The 25,572-nt window shown below is 49.5% G+C and overlaps 1 protein-coding gene across 3 annotated transcripts in view; it reads right to left on the bottom strand.

The window, feature by feature from the left end:
* Positions 1–3,479: 3,479 nt before the first annotated feature.
* Snx29 (sorting nexin 29) overlaps positions 3,480–25,572 on the bottom strand; it is a 428,110-nt gene continuing 406,017 nt past the window's right edge. For all 3 annotated transcript variants that reach the window (XM_038327322.1, XM_038327324.1, XM_038327323.1), the window contains 2 exons: positions 24,090–24,229; positions 3,480–3,748 (listed from right to left, as the gene is read on the bottom strand). In XM_038327322.1, the coding sequence (XP_038183250.1) occupies positions 3,619–3,748; positions 24,090–24,229 (270 nt within the window). In that variant the 3' untranslated portion in view covers positions 3,480–3,618. The remainder of the gene's footprint in view (positions 3,749–24,089; positions 24,230–25,572) is intronic.

Here is a 25,572-nt window from a genome sequence, read left to right as displayed (position 1 = left end):
CTCTCAACCAGATTGTAACAAAATCCACAGCTTATTCCAAAAGAAAACTTTAATACAAGAGATTTTAGAAAATTAAACATATTTGTTTAAAAATTCTATTGTGTAAACCTTAACATAAGAGGGGAGTTGGGATACCACATGCTCAGGCTTCTTGGCTCCAGACAGGGCTGCAGCAGCCAGAGGACTTCTCTGGGGTGGATAGGGATGGCAAACCAGACCCTCACTCCCCTGGAGGTCCCAGCTCTCAGGTGTTCTTCCCAGGTGCTCCTGTGCAACCCACTGTCCTGTGTCCTGTGTCCCAATTCTTCCTGGGGCTTCCCAACCCATCCTACTGATGACAAAACCTCCATGTGGTCAAGTGGTCTCCCCTGACAGGGAGTGGAGTTGAGTGGGTTGAGGATATCGGCTGAAACACGCAGCGAGCAGAGTCTACAAGACGGGAGAAGATGGTCCTAGCGAGAAGTGAACCCGAGCCTCGACCCAGCGTCCACTGCAGTCCACTCCTGTGCGCTCCACTCTCCCTGCCCACTTCCTACACTATACTTCAGAACCATAATGGAGACCACGTCAGAGCAACAGAGAGCCAAACATTTGGCACAGAAACATTAGATAAAATACACAGCGCTACAGTTGTGCAAAGTTAGCGCAGAACCAACCTAAACAGCAAATATTTAACACTAGCTTTAATGAAATAATGCACAATATTTTGAAGAATGTTCATTACAATAGACCTTGTTCATGAGGAGGCACCTGCCTTCTGGTCACAGCACCCCCGACCAGGAGGCAGCTCTGCAGTGGGTGGCATTGTCCCTAGTGGGAGTATTGAACATCAGGACTTATTGCCATGGGCACGAGGCTGCTCCTTCTTGCATGCCTCCCAGCCAGTGTAGCTGCGCGGGGACAAGGCATCATGGCTAGACTGCTCCTGGGTCATCCTGGTGACTGAAAATTTCTCAGTACTCAGCAGGGCACAGTGGGGTGGGTGTATGCAAGTGCAGGGTGTCAAAGGGATACAGTCTGGGGGTAGAGCTGCGAGACCAGGGCCCAGCCTCTCCTTAGGGGCCAGTTATAGTTACACAACAGATGTGTCTTACACAGATGGAGCTGGTGTAGATGGCACGGGAGCCGAGGCCTGGAACACTGTGACTTGGGCCTCAGGACACATGAACTGTTCCAAGAACGAAGTTTTAGCAGCACAAGGATGCCAAGGCCTCAGCCAGGCTCAGAGATGGCATTGTGTCAGACCCACTGGGTGTCCATGGTCCTACATTCCTCTCTAGACTTTGGGCCTCAGATCTAGGAGCATTGTGGGAACAGCCTTCCATCACCTGACCCCCTGGTCTGCACTGCTCTGCCCAAGTTCCAGGGGGTTCACATACTCACTTTGTGAGGTAATGAGATAGGCAACCTGGAGCCAAGAATGATCGCTAAGTTTCTGTGGGATCAGTCTGAGCAGGTCTGGAGTGTGGTTCAGTGGAGAGCTTTTGTCCAGCACTTGCAAGGCCCCAGTGTCAATACCCAACAAGGGGAAAAGGGAGTGGGTAAGAGGTGGATATCAAGCAACCAAAGTCCCACATGGTCCCTGGAACCATTCTCATATTCACATTATTGCAGAGTTGAGCAAATTTCCCATAATTAATCTTCGAAAACCAAGGCATCTACCCTTTTTCTCTCTCTGTCTTTTCTTCCTTCCTTCCTTCCTTCCTTCCTTCCTTCCTTCCTTCCTTCCTTCCTTCCTCCCTCCCTCCCTCCCTCCCTCCCTCCGCTTTAACTGCAGGTGCAGAATGTGAAAGATGGCTCTGTATGCCATCTGTGTTTGCACTGAGAGAACAGACTCTTAGTGACATGTGTTGGGGCCAGGTCTGCTGCTGGGAACTCTAGGCTGTGGAGATGTGGGAGGTGGCAGGATCCTTTCTTTACAGAACGTGACAGAATACAAAGTGTCCATCTGAGTTTCCAAGCTCAGGGGGTGGGCTTGGGGCTACCAGAGTCTCACAGAGTCTTTTTGGCTGCTGGGTCCATCTGCCCTCCCTACATTATGGATGTGGTGTTTGTGTGGAGTCTGTGGTCTTTTAGGCAGAAAAGAGAAGAACCACTTTGACTTTCTAGGGCTGAGAATCTCTTGGGTCCTCCCTTCCCAGCAAGCTGAAGATGGTTTCCCTGCTTCCCCCAACTCCTGTTCCCAGTCATGAGGGAGGAAAGGTGTGTTCTGCCTCTTTTGGGCACAGCCCACCTGGCCCAAGCTGCTCTTCAGAATTGGAGCTGTTTAGGTCTCTCTGTCTCCCTGTACTCTGAAGTTCCCTCTTGCCTCTAGGGGACTTTCGCTAAGCTTTCCTTGGGCTAGAAAAGCCCCTACTTCCTCAGACCACTTGCCAAGGTCTAGCTTTGAGCTGAAGCCCTTCTAGGACCACATTCAGGCTGCTTTCTGCAGTCGCCTCCCTAGGCAGATACCACTGGGAACTCCTTGGCAGGCAGGGACGTGCATACTGCTTGGTACATGGTTCCTTTTGTAAGCTTTTCCCAGCGGTCCCAAGACACCAAGGAGGTTTTGCACTGGGGAGACAGATCACTGACAGTGGGTCCTGAGAAGCAGACAGACCCAGGCTTGGGGTCAGAGGAAGGCAGAGTTGCCAAGCAGCCGGTTCTTATTCCACTCCACGCCTGAGAGCCTTGACCTCTAGGATGGTGCCCTGAGATGAGAGCAATAGAAGAACATCATCTTGGGGGACACAGTATTCTGCTCCCACTGAGACACATTAGGGGACAGAGTGTGCTAAACAACCTCAGGGGACAGTCATTCTCTGCTCCATTCTGGCAGTGGGTCTGAGACACTATAGTGCTGGCTTTCTACAGTAATGCCCAGAGCCAAATCTCCGGTGACCTGAGGTCACAACCACCAATCTAGGGCCAGGGATGTCCTCCTCAGGGTCTCCAGACTGCCCACGGCTGGACTGGATAGTGAAACCCCTCAGGTCCACCTAGCTGCCCTTGCTGGAGCAGCCTTAGGTGTCTTGCATGGATGGTGCCTCCTGGAGCCAGCACAAGGTGAGAAGGATAAGATCTTCAAAGACCACAGTCACTGCCAATGCCTTTGTTCGGCAACTAGAGGAGTATTCCTGGAGAGATCCCATCCACACCAGCCATGTGGCAGTGCTGTTGGGTGTCTAATCACCATGGGGGACAGAGGAACAGGGAGGAGTCCCATCCACAGGTTGCAGCAGGCAGTTGCATCAGGAAGAAATCCAAGAGCGTAACAGTCATTTTAGCTCCCAGGCGGGAACACGTCATAGGTGGCATCTGAAGGATCCTTCTGCCCATGTGCCGTGCATCTCAACCAGGGGTCCTGGCACCCACCAACCTGCTGGCAGAACTGGAGGAGGTGACAACCAGCCTTGGCATCCTGGGGGGTACAGTGACAGTGTCCCCATCTTTTCGGTCCAGTAAGCAATACCTTGCTCTAAGGACAGGGAGCCAGCAGCTAAAACTGACCAGTTTAATTGGGTGGCAGCAAGAAGAGCATGTTCTCTGTGGGAACATGGTCATCCTGCCAAGGTGTCCAGGGCCAGCTGCCATGGCTAGGTTGAGCACAAAGTGACTGGGGTCTGGGTTCCACTGAGGTCAGAGGTCACCACTCTGAGGCTCCACATTGCGCATCTCCCTGGGGTGGCCTCGGGACAGCTTAGGGAAGCGGGAAGCTACTTTGGGCCTGCTGCTCTTGTTCAGCGGTTCCCCAGGCGGGGCGACATCCCTGCAAGACAGAGGAGACTGGGTTGAAGTAAAAGTTGAAATGCAAATGACACAGGCAGGAACAGGAGGGACATGTGAGCCCAGCAGAGGTCACACAGACAGGAGAGTGTCTGTCTGGCCAGCTCCAACTGGTCGGTGTAACTTGAAGAAATAAAATATTCATGTTGCTGTGTAAGTTGCCCCTAACACAGACGGTGTCTGAGCTGGCTTTAGGGCACGTGCGGAACCTGTTTTGAGGCTAGAGGTCAGCTCACCAGCCAGGCACTCTGCCATGCTTCCTTTCATCTCCCAGTGAAGCCTCATCCAGAGCCAAAGAGAAAATGTTGCCCAAATCCTAACACCCAGGGTTGTAACAGATGTGCAGCCAGATGTGCAACAGGGACCTCTGCTGGTGTTCATCCAAGAGGAGAGTCAAGGCACATGCCAGTGCTTGGTGACCAAGGCATGGCTCACAGCCCTGTGGGGATGCCATGTGTGGCACGAATAAGCCCAGAGCCCAGGCCGCAGGTGTGAGCACAGGTGTGGTACTCAGCGGACCCTGAGCCCTTAGACTCTCGGCTGCAGCTCAGGACACCCCTGAGCTCCCCTTGAAAAGGAGAACATATATGGGGCACAGTCTCAAAGCCTTCATGTGTGCTTTTCCTTTCCAGTCCTGTAGGGTCTCACACTAGTAATCAAGCCTCTGCATCCCAGGACAGCCCACAGCCTGCCTCACTCACCTGGACAAATGGTGCTACTACTTAAAGCACAGTGGGGGAGGATGACCTACTGTGTACAGAAAAGCATGAGGAAAGCCCTTGCAAACTCAAGCCTGCTCTGAGTGGACCGTGGGCTCTGTCCTCTTCAGCTGCACCTCCACCAGCAGAGCAAGAGCCTTTTTCTGTAGAGGAGGAGGAGGCAGAGACCATTGACAATGGGCACAGGCAGGGCATGTCGAGATGAGGGGGGCAGGCCAAAACGAAGGTGGTGTCAGCTCCAACTCTTCCTGGCAGAGGGGTGGCAAAGATAGTGAGAAAGTCCTGACTAATAGTGAGAGGGAGTTTTATGGGGACAGTATTCAGGGCACCAAAATAGACGTGGAAAGGATGGAAGGAGACCCCACTTCAGGAAGAGTCTAAAGCTGCTACAGGTGTCATAGTGCCTGCTGCCATCCTAGCAGCCTTACTGTGCAGTCCATTTGGGGGTGGAAAACAGAAACAGAAGCTGATCAGATAGAGTCTGGGAAACACGGCTACCTGTTCTAGTCCCAGCCTTAGATGGGTGACTCAGTAATGCCACTTCCTATAATAACAGTGCTCATGCTGAGCCTGGTCCCCCAGTTCCAATAAGCTTCAATGCTACCTCAACCTGTAGCTCAGAAAGTCTAGGAGCAAATCCATTCACTGAACATCACCCCTGAGTTCACTACAACATGGGTTCTGGACACATGCCCTGGGCCCATCCACTCCACATGGCAGGCCAAGGTCACCTAAAACGACGCCACCTGATCTTGTGTGTCCTGGGCATTCGTGTAGCCCCCTTACTTTCCACTGGCACTCCCTGTGGTTCAAGTGGCACCCCAAGATTGACTTCTCATAACAGTACTGGCTGGGTCTGCAACCTCAGTATGTGCAACCTCTCAGCCTCCTTCAGACCACGCATGCCACCAAGCCTGGAGGATTTCTTGTTTAGTAGGTTAGTATAGAGCAGACACAGCTCTCCTGGGGAATGACTGTCCCCAGTCACCTCCTATTGGTTGTATGCACATTGTGTTGGCTACGGTGAGCAGCTGTTAACACAGACTGAGTTACCCGCAGAACAACCATCACATCAACCAGGTCCTGTCTCCATATTCCTCTCGAGAGGCTGGCAGGCCTCGTGGATACTGCCTGCATGGGCGGTGCCTGGTAGCAGGTCTCCACCTGCCAGCTTGGAAAGGGGTACGAGAGGAAGATCCTAAAGTCCATATGCTATTCTACTGCCAGTGAGGGAAGAGGGCCTCATCTTAGAGGAAAGGCTCAGCTACGGCCCTAAGCTATCTCACTCAGACCTGGGAGCCCCAGGAAGGCAACACTCACAGGACAGCAGCCTGCAATGCACAGGAGACAGCAGAGTCAATACACGTGGGGTCTGACCCCAGCACCAGGGTCTGCCCTAGGCTCACAAAAGCAGCCATTCTTAGCCCAGAGTCACCAAACTCCAAATGCAGTGCAAGCCAAGCTGCAAGGCTTGTTTAAAGCTTGCTGGAGAACCCAGAATGGAGGAGCCGCAGCTGCAGGGTTCTGGAAACACAAAGGCCAGTTGAGAACAATTCCACTCATCGCTGAGGATGAGGAGGCTTTTTGGTAGGCCAGCATGTTGTCTGAACTTTGAGAAGTGACTTTGGACAGTTGTATTAGGAGGGTATGGAGTGCTCTCAAGTGTTATCCTAGCAGATGTGTCTACTGACTCTTCATCCCAAGGAAAAAGGCTCATCGGGGCTGGAAGCCAAGAGCTCTGCAGCTTTCAGTCGGAAGCTAGTACTCAGAGGAGCAAACTCTTGCAAAGCAGCAGGGCCACTGCACTCTCTGCCTGCACCGTTCACTTCAGAGTTAATTTCCACTTAAATGTAGTGAGGACTTCAGAGCCTCCTTCCTAGGCTTCCTCCCAGAATAAGGCTATTAGAACAAGACCACTCAGAAAGAAGGTGGCCCATAAAAACACCTCTGCACCTTCCTTAGAAGGCAAAGGAAATATGGCTGAAGAGATGATTCCTGTCTTCCCTATCTCAGCACTTCAGCCTTAAGGTACCTTTGAAATGTGTTATTTTATTTCATTATTTCCTAGAACAGGTAACACAGAAAGTAAAACAAATTTAAGCAGAAAAGTACAGGGTAAATGCCATGTGGGTCCCCTGCCCTGGTCTCCAGAGAACAGCCCTTCTTGTTCTGAGCAGTATCTTTCTTGAACTACCTACTGCACAGTGTCTGTCTGTCTGTCTGTCTGTCTGTCTTTGTCTCTTTGTGTGTGTGTGTGTGTGTGTGTGTGTGTGTGTGTGACTTACATACTGTTTTGCTTGTTAATTATACAAATGAAAAATATACACTGTGCTGCCTCCTGCTTCTTATGCCCATGGTACATTGCTGAGCTTCTCCATGCTGCTTCGCAGAGATCAGCCCTGACATTCTGAAACAAGGCCGGGTGAAGGTCAGGCCCTTCATGTCTATAGCTCTGGGCAAGGGTGCTGAATGAGCACTGCTGCATCCATAGCAGGAGATGCTGTGGATGCTGTGTGGGTGAGGAGCCCATAGTAATTAGCCTGTGGCAGTTTCCTGGGTTCTGCTTTCAACTTTTCCTTCCCTTGTGGTCCTGAGGATGAGCCCCAGGGCTTTGTGCACAATGAGTAAGTGAGCCACTGAGCCACACCTCAGTCCACATCTAAATGTCTAGGTGCTGATCCCATTGTTCAGCAACAGCATAGGGAAGAAGTGTGATCTGCTGTCCCAACACAAGGACATGAGCTCTTCTTAACAGGAACCCGAGTACAAATGAGCAGTCACCTGCCTGCCACTGGCATGAGGGCCAGGCCCTGGTCTGCCATGAGCAGCATTGTTCTCTCTCCAGACATGCACATGTGTCAGAGACTGTGAAGAGGAGGGGCACAGGCTTCAGGGCTTGGTTCTGGGTTCAAACCCCTCTCTGGCGAGGTGCAGAGACCCAAGGACTGGCACATGCAGATACCCAAAGCTAACACGAGCATGTGGAGGAAGTGCTATGACTAGCCTAGAGCCTCACACAAGATGTCCCACCTGCTGCCCTCACAAAACCACCCCAGTCAACTTAAAGCCAATGCCCTGCTAACCACGCCCACACTTGTCCCTTCTGAGTGGCCTGGGTTATCTTGTTGGACAGCACAGTTAGACAATTTTGTTCCCAGATGACTCAGCAAATTTGGAGAATAGGCCTGTCCTCCATGGTTTCCTTGACGGTGAAGCCTTAGAAAATGTTAGGGAAGCGCCTGCTGCCTAATAAGCTCTGGTGGTTTCAGGACGGGCAGCAGAAACTGTCTTCAGTTTCTGCTCTCCTCTCCAGGCCCATCTGGTGTGCTTGAGAGCCTGGACAGTGTCCTTCCACCCTAGCAGGACTCTGCTGTGCTCTGCGTTTTGACCTTAACCACAACAGGTTCCTTCTGAGTTGGGACCAAATGGGGCCTTTAAATTGCTTTTTCCATGATGGGATTCAGACAGAGTGACTGTAAGTAGCCTAAGGGGAAACTGCCTATGGGGATATCCATCAAAAGTACCAGAGGTCCAGAAGAGAGACGCCAGCTAACTGCCATTCTAGACCCCAGTGCTGTCCCAGAGAGCACAGTCTTGAAATGACTCCCAGGAGCAGGGAAGACTGCACTCAAGAGCAGGGGGACTAAGCAATGGTCATTGTGACACAGGCCACTGTGGACTTCCAACACGATTGTGTACTCTCATGATTGCAACAAGTGTCTCCAGATATCATTAGAGCTGCACGAGGCAGGAGGCCCACTTCCTTCCTGGGGTGGGTAAGGACAGTCTGCTATGAGGTGTCAAAGATAACTCTGAAGCCTTGCTTCTGTGGGAACACACTGAGCCCTGACCTTCATCTTGTGGAATCAGTGGATGTTACCCTTCCCTAAGCCACCTGGGGAAGACCGGAGGCCCCAAAGCACACAAACAGGCTCTGACAAACTACAGGCTTTGTCTGAGACAAGGTCTCACTGTGTAGTCCTTGCTATCAGGAACTCACTATGTAGATCAGACTGGCTCCAAGCACACAGATCCACCTTCTGAGTCCGTGGTCATCATGCCCAGCACCAGCTGCTCTTTAAGGCAGCTCTACCCTCGTTCTGCACAGGTCTGTGCTGACCAACAGGCAGCACAGTTACCACTCAGGCAGTATGTGCACACCAGGGACACCTAACCCACCCTACCCTCTTCTAGGTCAAGGGCATAGAGATTAGCGTCACCTGCCTGATTTTACAACCTATTTACAACTCTGAGAAGGTATCTCAAAGTTTTCAGCAACTGTGGATTCCAGCAGAGCCACATCCTACAGTTAGGATCCCATAAGCAGGAGAAATCATCTCATGGGAATCAGACTTCCTTAGGGCCACCGTTGTAGAACCAGAATCAAGTAGTGATCAACACACTACACCTCGCCTAGGACTGCTTAACAATGCAGGATTTCTCTTGCGCCCAAGCTTAAATACTTCACATCAGTATCCCAGCAACTGTCAATGCTTACAAATGGCAATTTTGGCTAAAATTGCTTCCTGCCTTTTAATCATTACTTTCTTTTCTTCCTTTGAAATGAGTGGCCAGGCCTCACATCTTCAAACTCCCAGAGCAGGGGCTCTGTTATAAACTGAGACAGAGTGGATCAGTCCCCCATCCAATCCACCAATGCATTCAGGGACGTAGCACAAGGACAGGGCATTCGCCTAATATTTGCAATGCCCACTTCTAGCATAGCAATATACCCACCACCAGGTCCACATTCCTTCTGCAATGTAGAGCTGCTGGGGTCCCAGAATCACTAATGAAAATGGGGCCCAGCACCCCACCAACATGAATTTCCCAGCTCAGCTCTCAAGCTGCTCCCACCCTTAGGTCCCTCCCAGCTCAGCTCCGGCCCCCTTGGGGCTTGCAACTTCTCTGCCTGCTGAATTTATCACTAGTTTGGCCAAGACACCTCAGCCCAGGCTTGAGAATTCCTTTCTTTGTGGAGTGATATAAGAGTGCTGGAGAAGCCATCTGTGGAGGAGGGAATGTGGAGGGAAAGAGAGATCAGGGATCCACACCATTTCAGCAGATTGAGCATGCTGTCACCTGGTTTTGCTTCTGTCTTCCCAGAGCAGGCCTGGATTTAAAACATGTGTCCCTCAACTGTCCCAGCGACAGATGTGATGGCTGCTATGGCTGAGTTCCTGTTGGCGTCCAGGCACAGCTGAGACTGCCTCTGCTTCAATGGCAAACTACCTACACTCAATGCCCTGCAGCTTGCCCCATGCCCTAAGTGTGGCAGATGAGATGCTGGACTCCGTCATACTCATGCTGGGTTTCAACCAGAGCTCTGCTGTCATGATGGGCAACATCTCAACTTCCTTGGGCCTTGAGATCTTCTTTTTTAATGAAGACACTTAGCTTTCCTGGGTTTGGTGGCATGGCGCCCAGAGGTGTCTAGTTGGGACCATACACTAAAGAGGACATCAGCGCCTTTAAGGATATAGCATAAGGGCAGAGCACTTACCTAATGTGTGCAATGCCCTGGACCCCATTTCAAGCCCTGTAGAAACAAAACCAGAACCAGAGCAGTAGCAAAAACAAAAAACAGCAATATGCTTGGTGCCTGGTTCACATGGGTCACTCTGGGCTGCTCCTGTCTGGCAGGTATAGATGGCATCATCCACTCTCTAGCACCAGAGTGCCACCAGAGGGCAGGCCACACCAAGGCCCCACCCAGAAGGCAGGCACATAGCCAGGCCACCTGTCTGCCCATGTAGCAGCTTCTATTCTCACTGGCAGGGAGGCAGAGGATGCTCTAGACGGGAAGATCCTATGAACATTATGTCTTCCCCCCAATACCTCCTGATGTCCCCAAGAGTAGCCACTAGTCCTTTCCTTCACGCCACTCTCTCCTTGATGACCTTACCTCGCTCATGTGCCCAGTGCCACTTGTACCTCACGCTGGCATCTGTCCAAAGGCCTCACAAAGCCCAGCTCTTGCTCCTGAGTGTCTCCAAGGCATCACTTACTTACTAACTCATAAGTTTGTCTTCTAATTCCACACGCCAGCGATGTCACCATGTGTACTCCCTCATCTCCATAGTTGTCCGGTTCCACCCTCCATGCTCAAACTCCTCCCCAGTGTTCCTACCCCATCCCATTTCCTAGACCACAAGGTTTACTGGAACCTGCCGTCCTTGCATGGGCACCTCCCCTCACCATGCTGCCATTCTGCTGTCTCCAGAAGGTTAAATACTCTCGGCCTCGGGGCCTTAAATTGCTCCAGCACCACCAGCATCCGCTTGGAATGCATCAGGTGCACACCCTGCACCTGTGGAGAGGAGGAGCTACTCTGGTCTGTGTTCCTGGCTGGCCTGGGCTACTACACTGACAGGCCCCAGGTAAGCTAACCGAGCTTGGTCCTCCTCTGAGTGCTGGGACTAATTTGAACCCTTTGATTTCTTAATCATGTATGTGTGAAGTTTTCCTTTTTTTTAGCAGGAAGGTAGCTGCTTAAACATCTCTAATTTTCTCATCATGTTTTGTTCATTTTTTTAGTCAAACAACAGTTTGAATCACAGCAGTCCTGTGGGTAATGGGAAATAAAGATTTCTCCTCTTGTTCGTGGTAATTATTTATAATTATCAATAGATCAATCTAGTGTTTATATTCTCCTCACAGTATGCTTTGTGGGTTGAGCACGGGAGGGGAAGGTAACATGGTTTTCATGATACTCAAGGTACCAATCTATCATCCCACCACACAGTCATGTTAGCATCTCCATGTCACAGGTGCAAACAGAAGGACGGCACGTGCAGCTCAAAGACAGATTGAGGACGTCAACCCAGCATGTCCTCATTGCTTCCCATCTATTTCATGCACTGAGACTTAGGGGTTGTCCCCCCAAATCACAGTCCTGAGGGAGGTCTACATCAGCCCTTCACTGTCAATCAGTAACTAGCCCAGATTGCTACAAGAGGCAATAAGGAGCCCTGGCTGGGTAACTGAGGGCTCCCTCCCTGCTCACCACAGTCCACAGGGGTGAGAGCCATGGGCCATCATTCAGAGGCTGCCCCTACATGGACTGTAGCTTCCCCCTTTCCCATCCAACACTCCCATGGCCTGACTGCATTTCATTCTTTAATGGCAGGGAGGGCTCCCAAGAACCAGGACCTGAGTCGTGAGTCTTACAGCAGGGAGGGCTCCCCAGGACCAGGACCTGAGTCGTCATGAGTCTTACAGCCATAAAGCACAGGCCTGTAGCTGCCTGCTGTGTGAACACAGTCAAGTCACTCCCCCCACTTTCCTGTCCCTGTAGAGGGGAGAGGAAAAGAAATGAGCCACTGTTGACGAAGTCAGGGGGACTGATGACTATCTTGAGACCATTTCTATGATACAACGTTTCCATATATAAGTTGAATCAAGACCCCTATGTGAAACTTGGCCTCTTGGGTAAAAGTAAGAGGGGAAGCAAGTGACTAATGGTGACCAGAAGGTCCCATGGCCCTCCCTTGTCTTGTCCTTTCCAAGAGCTGCTGTCACATGACTCCAGCTGAGTATTAGGAGGTGCCATCAGAAGCCCTGGCCTCCAAGCCACCATCAGCTTCATGACCTCATGGGCTGAGAGTTCTGGAGCAGTAACAGCCTGAACTTAGCTCTCAGCCGAAGCTCAAGCCTGTCCTTTACTGTGACTGACTGTGCCACTCCGGCTGTAGGCACCTCTGTGGAGCTTCGAGACATTTTACCTTGCTGGGGACAACGACTCTGCCAGGGATGGCAATCCAGGATGTATGGGTATTCTGTATATGCCAGGAGGTTAAGCAGGAGCAGGATACAGTTCAAGGGTATCCCAAGTCCCTCACACAACTTGTGAGAAATGATCCCTGGAACCCGAGCCCCAGTATCCCCTTCCTCCCAGTATATCCCTGCTCAACCTGTGAGTTAGTGTGAGCTGACCCCTCCCTCCACTACTTTGCCCTAGATGTGACCCAGTGAAAGCCATCTGGGGCCTCACTGGAGACCAGCCAAGTACAGGGCTCCTAGCCTGTCATCTGAAACGGGAGCAGTGCTAAAACTCTGGGCCACTGAGGCCTACAGCTGGTGTTTTCTACACAGCAGTAACACGGCAGGAGACGCTGGTCGCCCAGCGACATGACGCTCCCACGGTCACCCTGCCCAGCCCCCAGAGAGGACAGCTGCCATCAGAGCGCTGGCACTGCAGAGACGAGTCAGCTTAGCCATCACCACACCTCTGCCACTGATTTTACCTAAACTGGAAGGAGGGCACTACGCCAAAAATAACCTAATCTTTCCCCTTTCTCCAAACTGAATTTTCTGAGACTCCAATGTTTAAAAATAAAAGTCACAAAGTAGGGCAGGCAATTGTAGTAATATCTATGCTGCCAGCTTGTATCCTTTGGGGACTAACGTGAGACTTTGAACACCAAAGCAAAGCTGTGACTGCAGTCAGAACAGCGCAGCTGTAAAGGCATTTCTTTCAATCCTGTGAGGTCTTTGTGACTAGCTCCATTTTACAGGTAAGGACACTGAAGCAGAGAGAGCCAGGCCACTGGTTATGAGGATCCAGCATCTGGTCACAGGGCCATGTGGCCCAGTCTTGCATTTTCTGCACTGATACGGCTGCAGTGCAATGTGGTAGGAAACCCACCACTACCGTTTGGCTTTTCCACCATAAGGAAACCCGCCCACTGTGCTGAGCCTCTCACTCAGGAGAAAAGAAGACTTCCCCTCTGCTGCCATGGCGCTGGGCTCAACCATGAGGGCACACCATGTGAACACCATCACAGCCAAGGCCTTTCAGGTCAAAATAAAGGATGTGGCCATGGCATGGACATACATGGAGAGTTCTGTGGGCCAAGTGAACTGTGCAATGCTTGCTGTGCCCCTACATCTCAGAATGCTACACACTCTGCCCTGTTACAAAGAGCCCAGGAATGACCTGTGCACATTTCCGCTAGTAACACCCTTGCAGCTACTGTGCAGCTCAGCTCCAGCATGCCAGCTGCCAGCATTGTCTGCAGAAGGGATAACAGAGGAATGGAGCCTGCAAAGGGGCAAGTCTGAGATCACCAGGTCGGTGACACAACCTCAGGTCAAACGCAGCCTGCTGTCCTCCATCACCACAGATGCCACCACTGAGCCACTGAGAGGAAAAGGTCCTGGACAACATTTGTGCCAAGTGGCAGCAGCACAATCGCTTCCTGCCGTGTCAGTAGATTCCTAAGCTGCCTTCCCAGATCAAGCGGGTGAGAAAACAGCCACATCCCTGTCATATCAAGTCCCCCAGTGTAAACAGGAGGAATCCAAACAGCTCTGCTCTTCCTCCGCAGGCGGATCATGGACTTCAATGTTCTAGGGTCATCTAGCACACCCAGCATATTAGACAAGGGACACGAAAGGGCTGTGGCTCCCAAGCAAGCCAGCTAGGAGCAGCAGGTCGGGTGGTGCAGTGTGGAGCAGATATCTGAGGCCATGCCCCGTAAGGATGCCAGATCCCGAGTTCCTCGTTGCATCTTCTTCAGCCCCATTTTCCAGTCCTTTCTGAATCCTGTGCTTCAAGTGAGTCCCAAAGTGGGGGCTTGGGCAGAACTTGAAGTGGCTGCGACAGACCCATCTTGAACCCAGAGAGTTTCCACAGGAAACAGAAAGAAGACACGTGCCCTCACCAGAGGACCCATAACAGAAACCCTGAACTTCACAACGGAGAGCTGGCAATGGAACCATGAAATCTCTCTGACCTGGTCAGCTCCACTCCTGCCCCTAGCCGAATGCTGGATGTGTGTAGTCTCATTTTTAGTCTCATTCCTAGTTTCATTCTCACCTGGAGAAGGTACAACAACACAGACACCGAAGGGGACACATAGGTCTGGATGACTCAATGGAAAGAAGGCTAACCTAGCTCAGGGAATCTGGCAGGACAAAGAACCCATTGTTTTCAACACCTGTCTCTCTCCTGACCATGTCTGCAGACAGCTTTACAAGACCCAGCAAGTCTGCCCCTCAGCCTGCTCAGAATCTCTTAACATATGGTAACATGGCACCATGGCCAAAGGGTTCCATTTCTGTATACATGGCTCACTGTAGAATGAGGGCCTCCCACATCTGTCAGCTGGGTAAGGTAAGCTGCCCAACAGCAGGCTGGGCCTGATCCCTTGGAGCATCCCTGCTTCCTCCGTGTTGACCTTGAGAGCTGGCTTGGGATGCTCTTGCACTGATGGAGTGCCAGGGATGCCACCACAGCTGTGCCATGCCACCTGCTCCATGGGGCCTCTGCCAACTTGGCAGCCTATGTCGAGGGACAACTTACTATTCCTGATGCTCTGAGACTAGGTGCTAATTTCACAGCTCGTTCATACAAAGGAGAAACTTTGGAATCCTCCCCTCCATCCCTGACAGCTTCCTCCCAGCTTCTCTTCTGCCTGGCTGGTGCTGCACTCTACCCACGTCCCTAGAGCCCAACCTTCGCCATCACTACTTTTTGTTCCTCCCTCTTTCTTTGGGTATCTCCATCACCTGAGTGACTTTCAAGTTAGCCACTCCCGGTACTCTACTGGGAATCTGTATCCCAATGATGCTCCAAGGAGGAGTCTCCGTGATTTTGATGCCTAAGTCAGACTTGGAATCCCCCAACAAGAATCTATTCTTAGGATACCTTCAGGCTTTTTCATTCACCATTATACAACCTACAGTGACCTGTGCAGTGAACAAGCAATACTAGCTTGAGCAGAACCGAGAGAGTAACAGGCTAGAGTAAATTCCCCAGACACGGAGGACTCCAGCTAATACCATCAGCACTGCTGCAATGCTGCTTATTTTTCTCACCTGGAAAAGGAACAGCAACACAAACACCAGGTGACCATGGAAAGGTCAACCTAGCTTAGGGCATCTGACAGGGCAAAGCACATACTGCTTTCATAGAGCCCACAGGTCTGCAGCCAGCTTAACAAAATCCAACGAGTCTACTCCTCAGCCTGCTCAGAGCCTCTCAACATGCTACACCTACCTCCTAGTGAGGCTACGAGCACACCAGAAGCATGCTTCTAGAACATACTTCTTACAGCTCTTATCCTGCGGCACATCCTATGAAATTAGCATAATTAGTCTTTATTTCATTTGCAAGCATGCCTGTTGTTTACAGTGCACTCAGCATCTGCAAAGGCACAATGAACCAATGGGGAGGGAGGAGAAGGAGAGAAACACGAGTCTATCCTAGCAACACAGTAACAGAAGAGGGCTGGGAGAAAGGCTTACAACCTTGGGCTTTGCTCAGTGCTTCTTGACTAAATCTAGATCCAGGACAGAGGCAGCCTCCTGCCCCAGGTCACACAGAAACTACCTGGGCAGACAATGGAGACCGGGATGCTGTGGAAGGTCAGAGTTCAACAAAGCAAGACACGATCCTCTCAATGCTATTAAAGTTACACTTACTTTTTATATGGTTTATTTTTTTATATTTAAAAATTTCCATCTCTTCCTCCCCCTTCCCTCCCCTCCCCTCCACCCATACCCCCTTCCCTCTCCAGGCCAAGGAGCCATCGGGGTTCCCTACTCTATGTTAAGACCAAGGTCCTCCCAACTCCCCCCAGGTCCAGGAAGGTGATCAACCAAGCTGAGAAGGCTCCCACAGAGCCCGTCCATGCAGAAGAATCAAAGCTCAGTGCCATTGTCCTTGGCTTCTCAGTCAGCCTCCACCATCAGCCACATTCAGAGAGGGGAAGTAGACACGATCGCCGGGCAAAAATTGGGAACTTGAGGGTGGGGTGAGACTGGGCCAAGGGGAGATGGGGAGAGAAAAGCATGAAGGAGAGAATGGGGGGAGCTCGGAGGAATGGGATGCTTGGGATACAGGAAGGGTGGATATAGGAGCAGGGAAGCATATATCTTAATTAAGGGAGCCATCTGAGGGTTGTCAAGAGACTTGACTTTAGAGGGGTTCCCGGGTTTCCAGGGAGACGCCCCCAGCTAGTTCCTTGGGCAGCTGAGGAGAGGGAGCCCGAAAAGGCCAGTTCCTATAGCCATACTGATGAATTTCTTGCATATCACCATAGAACCTCCACCTGGCGATAGATGAAGAAAATGACTGAGCCCCACATTGGAGCACCGGACTGAGCTCCCAAGGCCCTGATGAGGAGCAGAAGGAGGGAGAACATGAGAAAGAAAGTCAGGACCGTGAGGGGTGCGTTCACCCATGGAGATGGTGGGACAGAACTAACGGGAGATCACCAACTCCAGTTGGAATGGGACTGATGGAACATGAGTTACACTTATTTTTAAACCCTCTCCACTTCTTGAACAGCTCGGCATTGATGAGGACTGTGGAGCCTAGAAGGCTCCTGATGATCTGCCACATCAGTTTAGGAGAGAAGGTTCTGCGTTGTGCACATCAGTAATCCCTTCTGAGACAAAAAGCCTCAATGTGGGCTCAAGTGGGCCCTGGCAGAGACAAGGCAGCCCACTGTGACACTGGGCGAAACTTAATTGCTCTCTGGGAGAGCATGGATTTCTCATTTCAGCAGAAGCTATATTTAACAACATCTGGAGTAAAATTAATGGTGAGTGGGGGAGAAACAGGGACCACATCCCTGCTGAACTCTGGGCTGAGACCTACTTCACTCTGTCTCCCTCACCTGTCCCACCAGGGGCATGGCAGCTTCCAAGGGGCGAGTTCCTCTACAAAGAAATGTTTTAGTAACATGTTGAATGACAGCCTAGCAAATCATTGAAGCCATGTGATGTGCTGCCCAGTTCCTCAGGGAACTCTTCAAGTCAGCCCTCCCTTCATTAATGGCACCAACTTTTCCCCAGGGACCTGAGTAAACCTCCACAGCAGGTTGCAGTCCTGGGACACTGGACCAACAGCTGGAGGGCCTGTGTGGGACTGACCTAGGCTCTCTGCATGTGGAGTCTGTTTGTGAGAACCCTAGCAGTGGGATCAGGACCTGTCCCTGGCATGTGAGCTGGTTTATGGGAACCTATTCTCCATGTTGGGTTCCCTCGCCCAGCTTTGATGCAGGGGGAGGAGCTTGACCCTGCCTCAACTTGATATGCCATGCTTTGTTGACTCCCATGGGAGGCCTGCCCCTTTCTGAACTGAAGAGGAGAGGCTGGGGTCAGAGGTGGGGGCAGGGAACAGAGAGGAAGGAGAGAAACTGTGGTTGGTATGTAAAATAAATCAAAAATTTAATTAAGAAAACAAGTGCTTGGAGGACACAGACAATGTGGGGCTCCTCAGAGTGGACAGTAGGGGTTGCCATCTTTCTGCTTCCTATCTGGTGTATGCGGGGGAAGTCTGGCATCCCCATGTGCCACACTGGTACAGAGTCCAAAATGGAGACGAAATGCCCACTTTCCATTGTCCCACTTTATGCCTCAGAGGGGCTGCAGGCCAAAATGGGGAAGGCATATTCAACCTGCTCTCATTCAAGTCCACTCTCATATCTGTGGGGCTGGCAGGCTGCTCAACAGCCATGAAGTTGGACATGTAACGGCATCGACAACTGCAGAGTGTGTGTGGCAGCAGGCACTGTCCCAACTAGACCCAACACTGCAGAACCCTGAGGACTTAACGGCATATTCAGGAGGGAATTCACCACTCAATTCCTCTCAGGGGTCTGGTCTGCCCTGCTCCCTGTCATATCTCCAGGGGTGAGAGGCTACTAAAATAGATGTAAACACAGATTGGCTCACAGAACAGACTGGCAGGCACATGGCTTGAGCAAATGGTGACAAGTATCTCAAGTCCATCACCTATGTGGACGGGCTCTGGGAGGAGCAGCCTTGGTCCAGAAAGCCACACCCTCGAGTCTCTGCAGAACTAGGCAGGTCCTGTGAGTGTGTGTGATACAGTGAGCATGTGACATCATGAGCATGTCTGAAACCAGCCAGAGAGCGATGTGTGTGGGGAGACTGGGGTAGCATTAGGAGACAGCAGGATCTGAGGAGTACAGCGTCACCAGTGGCCAAAGCTGAGTGTTGTATGGCAGTGGGGGGGGGGAAGCCAGGGTAAGATCAATCTTATGTTCAAGAGAAGCCTGGAATCTCAATGTTTTAATCTGATGGCGTTCAGTTGTTTTATAGCGGCAACCACATCACTTCAGAAACAGAGGGTTCAGGTGTGTTCACAGGCTGTAAGTTTCCCAACTGCATCCCCAAACCTAGGTGAGGGCACCATTCTGCCTAGGCTCCCCATGTGGTGGGAGCAGCCCTAAGATCAATTATGCCTCCTCTCTGGCTGTACATGTTATAAAATAGTCTATACATGTAATCGTATCGCTATAATCTAACTGTTACAAACCTTGTGGGGTTGGCATTTTAATGGCACCTTCACACAATTCCACCAGGAAATCAAGAGCCTAGAAGATGATGAGAAAAGACGGGTGCAGCATGAGGCTGGCCCATCTGACTGTGACAGCGTCTCAGAAATGCATCCTGAATATTCACTCACTCAACGTGAAAATAAGACAAAGTGTCTGAAAGACCCAAGGGACAGATGCAGAGATTTATTATCAATAATGCTTTGAGGGTTTATTTCGTTAATTAGAAATACATGCACATATGCACACATGTGTTCATATAGTTGTGTGTGTGTCTGTGTACGCACATTTGTGTGTGTTCATGTATGAGTATGTGTGTTGATGGAGGAGAGTTATCTGTCTATGTTTCTTTCATTGGTTAATTAATAAAGAAAACTGCCTTGGCCCTTTAAGAGGACAGAAAATTAGGTAGGTGGAGTAGATAGAACAGAATTGTGGGAACAAGGAAGTAGAGTGGGGGAGACGCTTGAGGCAGTCGCCATAGGGAGTCTCCATGCTGCTCCTCTCCGAGATGGACACAGGTTAAGATCTCTCCTGGTAAGCCACACCTCGTGGTGCTACCCAGATTACTAAATATGGGTTAAAGGAAGATGTGAGAATTAACCAATAAGAGGCTGAAACTATGGGCCAGGCAGTGTTTTAAAAGAATACAGTTTCCGTGTAATTATTTTGGGTGTAAAGCTAGCCAGCGGCCGGGTGGCGGGACACAGCCCCGCCGTTTCACACTACAGATTGGCGCTCCAATGTGGTGACTAAATCCACTTAAAAACCTTGCCCGCTTGGGATCGGAAAGAAAGTACTCTGAGACCATGCCAATGGCTCACTGCTCCCTGCCTGCACCTGGGCAGATGGCGGAATCAGGCTTAGGCGAGCGGGACAGCATTTGCGGATTCCTGCCGCCATAGAGAGAGAGATGTTTTCAGACTGCGAGGTGCTCTGCGCATCAGATTCGGCTGTGACTTGGATTAAAAGAGTTTCTGTGCTGCACTCTCAGTATCAAAATTAAACTGCTGAGTGCAGCTCCAATGTGGACTGCTGTGTACCTGGAACTTTGTGCAGCTCAGGGGCACCAAATGACTGAGGCAGTAGCAGCTCTGGCTCTGCTCCGCCATGCTAAACTGTGCTGACCTCAGGCAGGTCTATCGTAATTACCATAATAACAGCGCAGTTAAGGTTTAGACTTGGCTGTAAACAGGCGGTACCGTATTACCTCTACCTGGCGCAACTTAAGTTTTTAAAAAGTGGTTAACCTTTTAAGAAGTGCTCCTGGATATTAAAAAATTACAGATTCACAATAGGACAGATTCAGTCATATAAATATACGTAGGCTTGAGAGAAGAAGAAAATATAAAAAATAAAGTTAATGCCTAAAAACAGGATAAAGTCTTTAAAGAGACAGAATAAAGTAAAGCGATAGAGTGAAAATAAGCCACGTAAAAATGGAAAATTCACAGAGAGTCTGGATTATGTATTTTATTGTGTTTTCTTTGAAATTTTTGACTGTAAAGGAGCTAAATACAGAGAGACATTTCATTATATGGGCTGCCAGTCTAGACTAGAATGGACATCTTAACGGTATGACTTCAGGATTTGGATCTAAGAACATGATGCTTTGGAAAGAGTTTCTTCTTTTGTTTTCACAGAGGACGAGACTCTGTGGATTGCTTCTATCCCAATATGGTATGATAGACCACGCCCTCCTGAAAGGTTGCTGTGAACACCCTCAAAAAATTACTTCGCTCAACTGCCGACTGAGATGAACCTAGCAGACAGGTTATACCATGAAAGACCTAAATAACAACGCCCCCATTCAGCAGGAAGCAGTTTGGAGAGAAAAAACTGCGCCCATTTTCCCAAATATTGTTTATAAATGTTCTTTTACATTTAAAGGGGGAGATGATATAGATATGAATTTGCATTGGTATAGATTTTAAGGTCAATTTTGTTATATGTATATGTATTTCTGATCTTGATTAAGCTATTGTGATTGTAGTTCATTTTAAAAACTGTAATGTATAATTAGGAAATATAGGTTGTTAATGGATAATCATTGATAATAGTTAAGCTTGTAGTCATGTTATTAGATTTTCTAGATATGTAGAGATATATTTCAGTTAGATAGACATTCTTCATATCTTTCAAGGACTGCAGAATATGGCATTTAATGTTTTAATAACTTAGGGTTTTTCATGACAATGAGACACGTCTGCTCCTGGCAGCACCAATCTACTTCGAGAGGAAGATGGGCATCGAAGAGGCTACTTATGGAGTTTGTTAGCCATTTGGGCAAGAAACTGCTCTTGGCTGGACTGTTCCGTAAACTAGACACAAAGAACCCGCAGAGAGAGGACTGCTGAACTTGCCTAAAGGTGAGATGGCCTTTTGGGGTTCCTGGTTCATGAAAGAGTCTGCGAGACGTTCTGCAGGACACAGCAGAAAGTGACTGAACTGTCTTTGGAATTTCCTGCTTCATGAAAAAGTCTGCTGGACACTATGGGCCTGAAGGCTGAAGATGGATGCCCCAACGGTACAGAGGAACTTTGGGTGACTGTCCAGGCAGCGAGTTGTCTCTGTCATTTCTAGAGTTTTATAAGTTACTTATTTCTTGTTTACTTAGGTAGCATTATATCCTTCTGGAGTCTTTGATGGAATTGAAGAATAGATAGATAGTTATAGCTTTCCTTAGTTATGATAAAAGATAAAATAGATTTAAATATTGTAACTGTAATACTTGCTTGATAACTGTTTTGTTATATGTAATTTTGCTATGTTAAAGTTGAAGCCTTTCTTTTTTGTTTAAACAGAAAAAGGGGAAATGATGGAGGAGAGTTATCTGTCTATGTTTCTTTCATTGGTTAATTAATAAAGAAAACTGCCTTGGCCCTTTAAGAGGACAGAAAATTAGGTAGGTGGAGTAGACAGAACAGAATTGTGGGAACAAGGAAGTAGAGTTGGGGAGACGCTTGAGGCAGTCGCCATAGGGAGTCTCCATGCTGCTCCTCTCCGAGATGGACGCAGGTTAAGATCTCTCCTGGTAAGCCACACCTCGTGGTGCTACCCAGATTACTAAATATGGGTTAAAGGAAGATGTGAGAGTTAACCAATAAGAGGCTGAAACTATGGGCCAGGCAGTGTTTTAAAAGAATACAGTTTCCGTGTAATTATTTCGGGTGTAAAGCTAACCAGCGGCCGGGTGGCGGGACACAGCCCTGCTGCTTCCCACTACAGTGTGTAGACTTATCTATGTATCTGTGTGAGTATATGTATATATGTGTGCACACTTGTCTATGTATTTATCTGTGTGTATATATATATGTGTATGTTTATCTGTATCTGAATGTATATATGTGTGTATACTTGCCTGTGTGTCTGTGTGTGTATGTATATGTGTGTATACTTGTCTATGTGTCTGCGTTTTTATACTTAACTGTGAACCTCTGTGTGTGAGACTGTGTGTGTATGTGTACACTGCCTGTGTATCTGTATGAATGTGTATGAATATGTGTATATACTTGTCTGTGTGAATGTGTATGTGTATATACTTGTCTGTATATCTCTGTGTATATGTGTATACTTGTCTGTGTATCTCTGTGTGTGTAAAAGAGAGAGAGTGTATATGTGTATGTGTGTATACGTGTCTGTGTACGTATCTCTAACTGGACCTCTCACTAGGAACTTCATCGGGGATGCTGGTCTCATAGTCCTCAAAGGTCGTGAGGACCTTTGCTAGTATGGGCAAGATCTGGCTGCAGATCACCTCTCTGAACCACCTGCAGCTTTCACCCTGCGGTCTCATCTTGCCCACAAAAGACAGGAGATGTAGCTTAATTTGTAATGTCCAGGAAAGTCAAAGGGACACGGCTATTTAGTGCTGCCTAGAGTCTAGCCCAGTGTTTGGTCAAACTTCCATTCCCTGGTCTCCTGCTGAAATTCCCTTTGCTCTTTAAGTTCACAAAACTGGACCCTGTGCTCTGTGTGCTATTCAGGGATAGAAAGTATCTCTCACAGCACTGATTAACACAAACTGCTGAGCCTGCATTCCGGAAATGTTGCACACACAGTACAGTTGTCACAGCCCAGCAGCCTAGCACGTGGGAATGAGCACTGGTGCTGGCCTTCTGGAGCTAGCTGGGACCCTCAGATTCCTTGCCGTCAGTCCTCTTGGGGCTCTACAACAGAAAATAAAGCCCAAATTGCTGGGACTCATAGGGAAAGGTTAATTCCCAACACACCTGAACTGGAGATGTCTGTGAGAGACGAGTTAGTGTTTTCATGATGTACGTGGCCTTCCCCAAGTATGAATACCCAGGCCCTGGTGTCCTACTACCTGGATAACAGTAAAAGGGGAAAGCATCTTTCAACACACAGTGTACTAGATGCATATCTTTCCACAAACCTTGAGACAGCCAGAACCCATGAGCAGTCTTCTCAGCTACAACAGAAGGGCCTTTGCAGGGCAGAAAGTAGCTCTGTCTGGTCAGAAGCTCAGCCTGGAAGTTCTGGTGCATCCCACAAAAGTGGAAATCAACCTGGCTGTAGCATCACTGTGGGAGTGAACGCCCCAGATGCCTTGCTGCACACTGTTTTAAAGAGCCCCAGTGGAAAGAAACTAATTTTGTCCCAGCAAATTATCCAGACTCAGACAAAGGCTTCTCAAATGAGATTCTCAAACATACCTTCGGGGACCCACAGGCTTTTTCCTATGGCTTCTCACACCTGGGACTTCCATGAAGAGAGTATATTAGAAACACTATCATCACCTTCAACAGTACCTGGAGACATTGAAAACCATAGGGCTTTGTGCCACGATCACTCTAACTGCAAAGACATAAACGCCTCAGGCAAGGATGACACTTGGAGCAGAGTGACTGTCACTGATAAGGTTCCATCTCAGTGTGTAGCACTGCCCACATACGCTAAAGGCACTTGCTACCACACCTGACGACCTGAGTTAGACCGCTGGGACCCCCATGGTGGATGGAGAAAAAGCAACTGCAAGTTGTTCTCTGACTTACACACACACACACACACACACACACACACACACACACACACACACACACATTTTAAAAAGGTAATAAAAATTTTAAGCACAGTCATGGACAGAGGACCATCAAGGACACTCACTCACACAGGTCTCCCAAAGTGCAGGGTGAAATTTGCATTTCAGCTCCTAGGTACCACCTGCTCCACAAGCCCCAGACACTGCACAGAGCAATCGGCTCCTAACTTCCAAAGAAGCAAAGGAAGCAGAGCTTGGTGTGGTGTCCATTCTCCCCCGACAGGTACTCACACAAAGAAGGGCACCAGCTGCACCAGGGTCTCTTTCTTGGGGTTTGCAGCAAACTCAGGCACCATCTGGATGACCTTGTTCATGACGCTGCGTAGGTAACTCTGGAGCTGCTTTCGTCGCTCCTCCACGAACTTGGCGTCCTAGGAAGGCAGGTAGAATGTGCACTCAGTATGCCTGTGTCATCTCAGAGCGGATCTTGTTCAACACACACCCATCAGGTAACAACTATCAGAGGCTATGGAGTACAGCTCAGTGGTGGAGCACTTGTCTAGCGTGTGCATGGTGCTGGGTTCAATCACTGCTGTGCACAACTGGTCTCCAAGGCTTTACGTGTGCTATGGGAAAGATGTCTAGGATGCTATTTTTATCAAGCATAGGAAAGGCAGGTCCAATACCTGTGTACAGTGTGCTCCCACAAATGAGTGAGTGAATGAACGAATGAATGAATGAATTACTAGGTGTGGCTGTTATTTCTTGGTGTCACAATATTCTAAGTGTGGCATCAGAGACCGAGGACAGAACAGTGGCTCTGAAGGAGTTCACAGGCCACTGGAGGTGACATAAGTGAATCTGGTAACCACATGGTATACATAGTTATTAATCACACTGCTATCCTTTGGAGGACATGCTTAATTTTTGTTAACAGTTTTTCAAAATATGAATCTGTCACTGATTACAAAAGGTTCTATGAACAAAAATTTACTATCTCTTCAAAATGTGGCTGAAGCTGTGTGGCACAGCCCGGAAGGCAGGCACAGTGTCCGAGTCAGATGGTCACACAGGGTACACACTCAGAGGCTCCGAGTGTGTGCTCACCCAGCCTTACTCCATCCTGTGTCTTGTGGTCTTGGCACGCAGGACCCCTGCCCAGACAGTGGCCTGCACCTTCACATTCTCCAGGTACTTCTACCTGCATGCCTCTGCCTAGGTGGGCTCTAGATCGTGACAAAGAATGTGGGCAGTATGGGTGCCAGGGAAGGCTCTCTCTGGGCTCAGTGCAGAGAGGAGAAGGCTGTGGGTGAGCAGGGGCTCACGGCCTCACAGTCTGCTGAACACACAGCAACTGAGGAAGCTGCAGCCTAGAACAGAGCTCACCCTTGCCATCGGACCACAGCAAGGGGCCATCTCCCCAGGGCTCAGACACACTCTGTCCAGTGAGACCGTGTGTTAGACGGTACTGAGGCAAGCCTCCTAGTGCCCTGCTCTCCAGCAGAGAACTCCCTGTGGGCTGGGGTGAGAGCGCATGAGTGCACACAGATGCCTGGTACCAGAAGAGTGACATTTTCAAAAGTCCACCCCACACAGAAGAGCGGGCCCTGCAGTAGTGGACATGTGTAGATGCAGATAGTACTGCAGTTTTTCTGAGACTACAGTTTTACGGAGCCCTGTGTGTTCTCTGGAAAATCTCCTTCAGGAACTGTGTGGGAGGAAGAACCACGGAGACTCTGCTAGCAGGGCTTCCCTAGCCCTATAAAGGCAGCAA

This window comes from Arvicola amphibius, chromosome 4, assembly GCF_903992535.2.
Source record: "Arvicola amphibius chromosome 4, mArvAmp1.2, whole genome shotgun sequence".
In the NCBI taxonomy this organism is placed as follows: domain Eukaryota; kingdom Metazoa; phylum Chordata; class Mammalia; order Rodentia; family Cricetidae; genus Arvicola; species Arvicola amphibius.
Note: the sequence above shows the minus strand (reverse complement) of the source record. Positions and strands in the feature narration are given on the sequence as shown.